Raw genomic sequence first — 8,717 nt, forward strand, 5'->3', positions numbered from 1 at the left:
TTCTAGTGTGTGTTCCGTAACCAAAACCCTCAGGTGGCAACTCTCGGTCAAAATGATGCTACTTATCCCCTGACAGACATGGAAGCCTGAGAAAACCAGCCTCAGTATAGAACAAGCAGACATCAGGCTCATGGAATCAAATAAAAGTGGAAACTCGGTTTAAAGATTGCTACTCATTTTACTTCTGAAATGACCTGAGGAAATATATGTATTTAATATTGAATTTTAGCAAAGTATACTTATAAGTGAAAATTTAAACATGGTTAAAGCAACTTTCAGCCTCTTTACAAGAGCAACTCAGATGTGAGTGGGAGATCTTATTGAATGAGCTCCTGCATGATGTAACCACTTAAAGTGCACAATGCTGCAAACAGATGGCCTGAAGCCACGTCAGTTGTTGTCACATATCCGAGAAGCATTCTCATTTTCTGTTCAGGTGTTTCACAAGCCATGATCTTGGAATACATCTCATTGGTGAGGCCACGTCCCATCATCTGATCTGCGAGTTCGTCAACCTGTTTCACTTTCTGGACCAGTTTCGCCCAATTCTCTTTTAGAAAGGATTTCTTGTCTGTTGTTGCAAAAATAGAAGATAAATAAAAGAGATAAATAAAATATAAAATATTTTATATTTTATATAAAATAAAATATATGTCTTGCAGACAGAGGCTTTTTTGTTGCAAAAACTTTTAATTTGGTTTCAGAGAAGCAAGCCCATTAAGAGGTTGTAGTGGAAATAAAACTGGTGTAATCTCATTTTTTGGGGATTGAAAGAAAGTAATTCAGTTATTTAGGAACAGGTACTAATTTTTTATTTAAAGAGTGTGCTTTGAGAATTCAAGGATAAGTTAATGGATTTTTGGAAGTTTGAAGACCTTATCAATCAGAGGACTAAAGTTAGCTGAAGTTTTGGCTAGCTGGTACAGGAATGTAACACCTTTAAGAACCTAACAATTAAGAGCAGAAGCAAGTCACAAACCAGGTGAAAACCCCTCTGTTGTTCAGCAAGTCCAGGATGGATCTTCTACTTCAGCACTTATTTTTCCATGATACTTGATTCGCTTATAATATGGGGCCACTTAAAATAACATGTCTTACATTTCAAACATACTAAGAAAATAAAATATCTATGTGCACAATTGTGGGATTAATATGTCTTAATCTTTCGCTGTAATCTACCATTAACAGAGTGTTACATGACATTAAATAGTTACTGTTTTTCTTTTTGGGTGCATGCGGTGTTCAAAGAATACTGCCTCACAGCTAACATATTGATGGGGAATATGGGTTGCCAACAGTCCCACAATCAAATGGTATTAAAACAGGAAATTGCTTGCCCCATTCTAAAACAAAATAGGATATCCTTATTCCCCACACTTGAACTTTCAGCACCCTTGTGAAACATCCACGGCAAGCTTCCCCAGACCCTGATGTGTTATTTTATATTGATTCTGGGTGTTCACCATTATAAGGGTTGTAACTCAGGCTGAACATATTCCTGAAGCTATGTACACACAGCCTCCTATTTCCAACCACCTTGCTCACTCTTACAGCCTTTCCTACCTTGCCTTTATTTATATAACTAGAAAACAAAGTCTTCAAGAAAGTTAAGACAATATCGCTCGTCCAAAGCTTAGTTGTTTATATGGACGTATATTTCTCGAAGATCTGAGGGTAAGTCTGGAGAACTGGTAACCGAACAATTGTGATTTTCTGTAGATGTCATTAATACTAATTGATTTTAATCAAAAGAAAAAATAATTACCTATCACTTTACTCTCCAACTCCTTAACACTTGTTTCTTTTGTGGAACCTGCCAAAGCAATATCATTTAAAATAGTATTATCTCCTCAGTGATTTTTTTAAAATCTCACGCATTTTAAATATTTCATAGTTTTAGCATTCAATTTACATAATTTATTTTGGCAACTTCTTCACAATTCAGACCTCCATTACTTTCACTTGATGATTTCAATCTTTAAACACTTTTAGACTATAATTATAAACACAAAAGATTCTACAGATGCTGGAAATCCAAAGGAATACACACAAAATGCTGGGGGATCTCAGCAGGTCAGGCAATATCTATGGAAATGAATAAATGGGCCAAGACCCTCCTTCAGGACTTAAGACTGTAACTGACTTTTATTATGACTTTATATTAAGGAAATGTGATACCAGATACTCACTACCTTCTTATTCTGGCTACTGCTTCCTTTATTTCTAGTCCTGATGAAGGGTCTCAGCTCAAAATATTGACTTTTTATTTCTTTCCTTAGATGCTGGCTGGCCTCCAGCATTTTATGTGTGTAACTCTGTTCCCGATATGTTTTGTTCCAGGAATAAATGTCATTATTTATCTTTCGAAATTGTTTTAAATTCAACATATAAATTGTCAATAGGGACTAAATTAAGAAACCCAAATGTAAAATTCCAACCATTGAATTGCTTAAGCTTGTAAGGGTGGAATCGATTCTTAAATCCTGGAAAATTTAGAAATGTCCTGGATTTCCACTGAGGCTAGGGGAGAAAAAAACCAGAGGACATGGGTTAAGGGTGAAGTGAGAAAAGTTTAAAGGGAACATTAGGGGGGGGCTTCTTCATACAGGGGGTGGTGGGAGTGTGGAATGAGCTGCCAGATGAAATGGTAAATGCGGGCTCACTTTTAACATTTAAGAAAAACCTGGACAGGTACATGGATGAGAGGTGTACGGAGGGAAATGGGCCAGGTGCAGATCAGTGAGACTAGGTAGAAAAACGGTTCGGCACAGCCAAGAAGGGCCAAAAGGCCTGTTTCTGTGCTGTAATGTTTTATGGTTCTATGGAAAGTTTGCTTCAGGAACCAATGGTTGAAGTCCTTACTTGATGTTGACTTGATTAATGATGCTTTAGGATCAATCTGATCCTGACAATCATCAATGGGAATCACTGTTACTTAGAAAATCCTTGCCCATTGCATTTTTATATCATGTGGGGGCAGATGGTTTATCTTCCTTTCATGTGAAAGTTAGCTATATTGTGATAAGGTTAGTATAGAGATGGTTCACAATGATGAATGCCTCCTTCTCTCTGAGCTTCAACTCATCCAAATATGTTGAGTGGAAGCTCTATCACAAGACTTCAGGTACACATCAAAGAATGGCCCTTGGTAATATTAGAATTCACGACTGTCCAAAAGCTACTGCCATAAACACTGTAAACTATTGAGCAGAAGTGAATCACTTCTAGAATACTATTTATAAAGTATGGCTCCACTTTAAACACTTACCTAGGTCCTTGACCTCATTCCTGTTAACCCTGGGTGAGTTGAAATTTACAGGTATGCTAATAGTTGAGGTCTGACTAGTTTGGATCAAGGGACACACCACGAAGGAACCTCCAGCAGCGTGGATATCAGCTGTAATGGCTCTCTGTCCACTCAGCGTAGGACTGGCTGGTGCTTGGATAAAATGCAAAGAAATCTGTAAATATAATTTCTTCATACCTTGTCAGCATATTTGTTCTACTGAAAGTGCTGTCATTTTCAGTAGAAATGGTGTTCAATCTGTCCTGGACCTAACAAATTGATACAATTACTAAGAAGGTACACCAGTGGCTCTACTTCATGAGGAGATTGATGAGATTTAGTATGTCATCAAAGACGCTAACAAATTTCGATAGAGGTACCGTGGAGAGCATTCTGCCTGGCTGTCCCACAGCCTGCTATGGAGCCTCCAATGCACAGGATCGCAAAAGACCACCATCAAGGATGTCTTTAAGAGACTCCATCATTAAAGACCCTCACCATCCGATTCACGTACCTTATACCTTTCTACCATCATGGAGGTGGTACAGGAGCCCAAAGACCCACACTCAATGTTATAAGAGCATTATTAGAGAAATGCAATTTCCCATCCACCATCAGATTTCTGAATGACCCATGAACGCTACCTCACTTTTCATCTTTTGTGCCATTTATTTCTGTAACTTATAATAAGTTTTATGTTCTGCTGTCACAAAAACAGTAAGTTTCACCACTTATGTCAAAGATAATAAACTTGATTCTGATAGCAGCCTCTATTTTTATCCTGGAGAGACAGGAGACTGTAGATATCGTAATCTGCTGCAAAAAGCAAACAACTGGAGGAACTCAGCAGGTCCGGTCCAGATACAAGATCTTGGCCCAAAATGTGGAACATTTATCTATCTCCACAAATGCTCCCTGACCCTCCAGTAGTTTGTTCTTTGTTCCTTTTCTACCATCTCTGTGCAACAGAACTCAAGTCTACTATTCAAGCTAAATACATATTGTAAAAATCAAATTAAGTGTTTACTCTGTTCTCTTACTCCACCTGTTTGCAAATGCAACAATATCTTCTTAAATCAAATTTTAAACATACTTTCAGATGAAATAATTCCCTTTTCATGGGAATGTGTGGTGTCCAAAGGAAAAACTACCATTTTCCCTTTCATTCTTACTGCAGACACAATGGGAAATTTCAGGAAAGCTTCCCACACTTCCCCAGAATGTCTGGGCAAGATTTCCACGCTCCCTTTCCGAACCTCAGCCTGCTGTGCAGGAACTACTAGGCTTGGGACACACTTGGGGCTCACCAATTTTGCTCTAAAAGGAAGCTCTCACTGGATTTTTGTGTGACTGCTGTGAGATGTTCTGGAAAGGCCTGCGGTAGATCTATACTATCCACCGGGATACATTGACTTGTGACCTCCTAGCATTGAATAAAATATACCTGGCAGTGCAGGATCGTGTACATTTGCAATGGCAAAGCTGGTATTCCTGGAATTCTCGGACGGCCAGATACCAGGCATTAATTTGAGAAATGGCTTGAGAATCTGTCTGCTGCACTTATGACAATGAGCAATTAGGAATTTGAATAATTGGCTTTTCCCACAGCCCATTACCTGGCGGTTTCCACAGCCGGACAACATGAGGAAATACAAATGAATGATTCAACAGATCAAGGGTTTGAGAATAAAGGAGATATCCACAGCAAGTAAATGGAACCAAATTAAGAGCCACCACATTTTATCTTATTTTGGTTTCCATTGATCTAAATATGAAATGCTCCTAGTGATGTGGCACTTGATTATTTTGATTGAAACAGCACACAACAAACGTCTTCAGAGACAGTGAGAACAGACTCAGTGATAACCTCTGCAGTGAACCAGAACCCAGCCAAACCTGGGGAAACAAAGAGCAGTTGATGTGCTGCTTTCTCATAAAAGCCCAATTACTGACAACATTGAGCAATAATTGTCTGGAAAGTGAGGCTAGAAAAGCAGCTGCTGATGATTCAGTTGCTGGGTCAAGGCCATAAAGGAAAGGGAACTGACAGACTGAACACAGGCAGGACAGAATTCAGCAGCCAGACTTGTCACCGATCCTTACATTCGAACTGCTTTCAGCCAACAGTCCTCAAAAGACTTGTTTCTAGAATGAGGCTCTATTTTGTTTTGTTTTTAAGATTGTTAGTTTAAAAGTTGCCAAGCAGAGGAATGGTCACTGAGAATTCATGGAAAATTCAGCAATGTACTTTTAGATGGAAAGGAAATTGTCTTATATAATTTCCAGTTTACTTATGATTTGCTTTTCTGTTAATAGGGAACTGCATGGACAGCAAACATTGAATCTTAGAAGTCTATTTTAAGCTTATTTACATACAAGTTAAATCTTCACAATTCGTCCTCAGAAGAGGCCTCCGCTGCACCCCCTCTCTTCCACTCTTCACATATTTAATTTGTTTTAATACCAAGTGTTTATCACTCACATCAAAGCAATATGACCTACATTTACAATTCGTGGACTGACTGGGTTCACAATGCAATTAACATTTAACCAGCAAGAATACGAACACCATGAATCAAACCCTTACCAGACTAATGCCCTCCCAATGCCCATCACACAGCAGTCAATCACCAAAGAGGATAAAAGGTAACCTTTGGAAGATAGCAGGAAATGTCATGGGTTTCATCAGCAGGAACGGAATTTAATATGAAACTGCATTTAAATTAATCCATCAAGAGGCATGACTATGGGCAGGGAACATTTAACAAGTCCTGCTGATTAATGTTGGAAGCTCACCTTCTGCTGCAATCAGCAGACGATCATTCAGGTAATTGAGAGGGCAGACTGTTGGATCCAGCCACTCACAGTGGTAGAGAATTCCCATGCTACTTCAATAATTAACCTGCTTCATAATTTATTATGTCTCAGTTAAGCAGACTGTCTGAACATTAGAGTAACAAAATCTGATGAACATCTAGAACATTAATAAACTGCTGAGACATTAACAGAAAAGTAACTGTACTTGCCTCTGTTTGAACGAAAACTCAGGTTGGAGGACTTTAACAAATATCTCCAAAGATATAATCAAATTTACCTTGTTGTTTACTTGAAGGCCATTCGACCAATTGTGGATAGGTCTCCTTTACTTTATCCTTCCGCAAAACTTGACAGAAGAGCTCACAGGAAGACTGGCCTTTACCCATTATTGTATCAAGGAGTTTTATGATTCTCTTTTCAGGATCATTTTCTGCATTTAACTTGTGATATTCCCGCTGGGTAACGAGGGAATCCTCTTGTACTATTTGCAGAATAAAATCTGGGTCACTGGTTAACCATTCCACAAGACTTGTTTTTGATCTGCGGATATCCTCCATGTTGCTTGTCTACAACTGGAAAAGGAACGTTAGTCATACTTTCAGTAATGCCTTACACTGACCTGGTGGATTGAAGGAATTTTTAAGGTAGAGGGTTGACATAGATTTCAGTTATAGTGCTAAGTAAATATGTGAAATACTTGCCCAGATAAATTAACTTATTAATTTAAAAGAACAGCTAAATAAAGCTACTTCACCAGCTGGGACAGAAAAATTGTGGTCAAATATTCCATGGCACCGACAATCCCTGAGACATGGTTCAGTAAGTTGGAGGGTAAGAAATCATAGGAGGATTTGTGGAGGAAATAAGCTTGATGGGCTCAATGGCCTCTTGATGGATATCAAGTCCTGGCACTGGAAAGTGGCTGTAGTGCAGTGCTAAAGCCATTGACAGTGGTGCTGAGGGCTAGAGCTGTGGTGGGGATTGACCTGACATTGGGCCATCAGGATCAACGTGTTATATTCTTGGACAATGCAATCATCCTCCTCTTTGCAATAATTCCCATGCCTCACTACCTGTCTGCTTTTCTGCAAACTTTGCTGGACCCAGATTTGGCTTCTAAATGTATCTAACTGTTCCCTCTTACTCCTGCACCATCATTACCTCATTCTTTAATCACTCCTGCAAAAAAAACCCTTAACATTCCTGCCCTCCTTCACCTGACTTAATTTCTCAAGAAGTGTTTAGCTTGATCATTTTCCCATTCTGACAAACTCTATTTCTCCTCCACAGAGTCTGCCTAATCTGCTGAGAGAGGGAATCTCAAATTTGATCTGCTCAGGGATACCTTTGAAATCGTACTTGTTTTATTACATAGGAAGCTGTGTTCTCAGGTTGTACAGATCCAGGATTTTTCTTTCCAAATAAACACAAATGTCTCCAACAAAAAGAAGACCACAACAGGAGTAGAATTAGGCCATTTGGCCCATCAGTTTGCCTCACCATTTCAGCATGGCTGATCCATTTTCCCTCTCAGCCCCATTCTCTTGGCTCCTCCCCACATCCCTTCATACCCTGGCCAATCAAGAATCCATCAACTTCTGCATAAAATATACCCATTAATATTCCACAGATTCACCACTCTCTGACTAAAGAAATACCTCTTCATCTCCTTTCTAAAAAGACATCTCTCTAATCTGAAGCTGTGTCCACTGGTCTTAGACTCCCCCAGCAGAGCAAACACCCTCTCTTCATCCATTCAATCGAGGTCTTTCAACATTTAATAGGTTTGAAATACAACCTGGAAGTTTTTCAGATTGTGAAGGAAAATTAATATCCCCCAGAATTCCCCTTCCTGTGCAGTGAAGTACTTGGATTGGGGTCAGAAACGCGCTAACCCACAGTTAGTGCATTTAACAGAAGTGCCAAGTGTTTACTGATGCAGGAAGTACAGGGCAAGCACTCTGTTCTTGCTCATTATAGGTTCACACCAGAGGAAATGAACAATCTCTCAGCACAATCTCAATGCGTGCGTTTTGGAAAAACTTGCCAACATGCAACTGAATTGAATGCTAGACTCTCTCATCTCTGTTAGTTCATCTTACCTTTCTCTCAGAAGATTACCACAGAAATTAGCCAATTGTATTTGGAATGAGACAAAAGCAAAACAAATCAAAATTGACTTAAGATACTTCTCTGACGATGCACCTTCCTTTAAGTTTCACTTCTAGTCTGTTTCCTGTACTACTAGAAGTGAGGAAGGAAGTGACCTGTTTAAACGGTAAATGTGCACAGTAGCTTCATAAAACTTTGTAGTCCTCTTCACTGCCTTGCTGCACTTTGCAAATCTTCTCTGTACTTGATGTGGTTTCCAAGCATTCCTCCCCTCAGTAAATCTACGATCACCTTTTATCCACTCCTGAACTTGTACCTACCGGCTCTGTGGTGAAAAAGGTACAACAGAACCTCTTTCACCTCAGATGATTGAAGATGTTTAGTGTGGGCCCCCAAATCCAAAGAAATTTTTACAGGGGCACGATTGAGAGCATCCTGACTGGCTGCATCACTGCCTGGTATGGGAACTGTCCCTCCCTTAATCACAGGACTCTGCAGAGAG

At 39.4% G+C, this 8,717-nt stretch overlaps 1 protein-coding gene across 1 annotated transcript; it reads right to left on the reverse strand.

The window, feature by feature from the left end:
• Positions 1-206: 206 nt before the first annotated feature.
• LOC140727395 (uncharacterized) lies at positions 207-8,319 on the reverse strand. The gene is made up of 5 exons (XM_073044675.1): positions 8,206-8,319; positions 6,381-6,675; positions 3,269-3,439; positions 1,766-1,813; positions 207-571 (listed from the first exon to the last, which is right to left on the reverse strand). The coding sequence occupies exons 2-5, from the start codon at positions 6,658-6,660 to the stop codon at positions 318-320; spliced, it is 753 nt and encodes a 250-aa protein (XP_072900776.1). The 5' UTR covers positions 6,661-6,675; positions 8,206-8,319; the 3' UTR covers positions 207-317.
• Between the last annotated feature and the right edge of the window lie 398 nt (positions 8,320-8,717).

This window comes from Hemitrygon akajei, chromosome 5, assembly GCF_048418815.1.
Source record: "Hemitrygon akajei chromosome 5, sHemAka1.3, whole genome shotgun sequence".
Lineage (NCBI taxonomy): Eukaryota > Metazoa > Chordata > Chondrichthyes > Myliobatiformes > Dasyatidae > Hemitrygon > Hemitrygon akajei.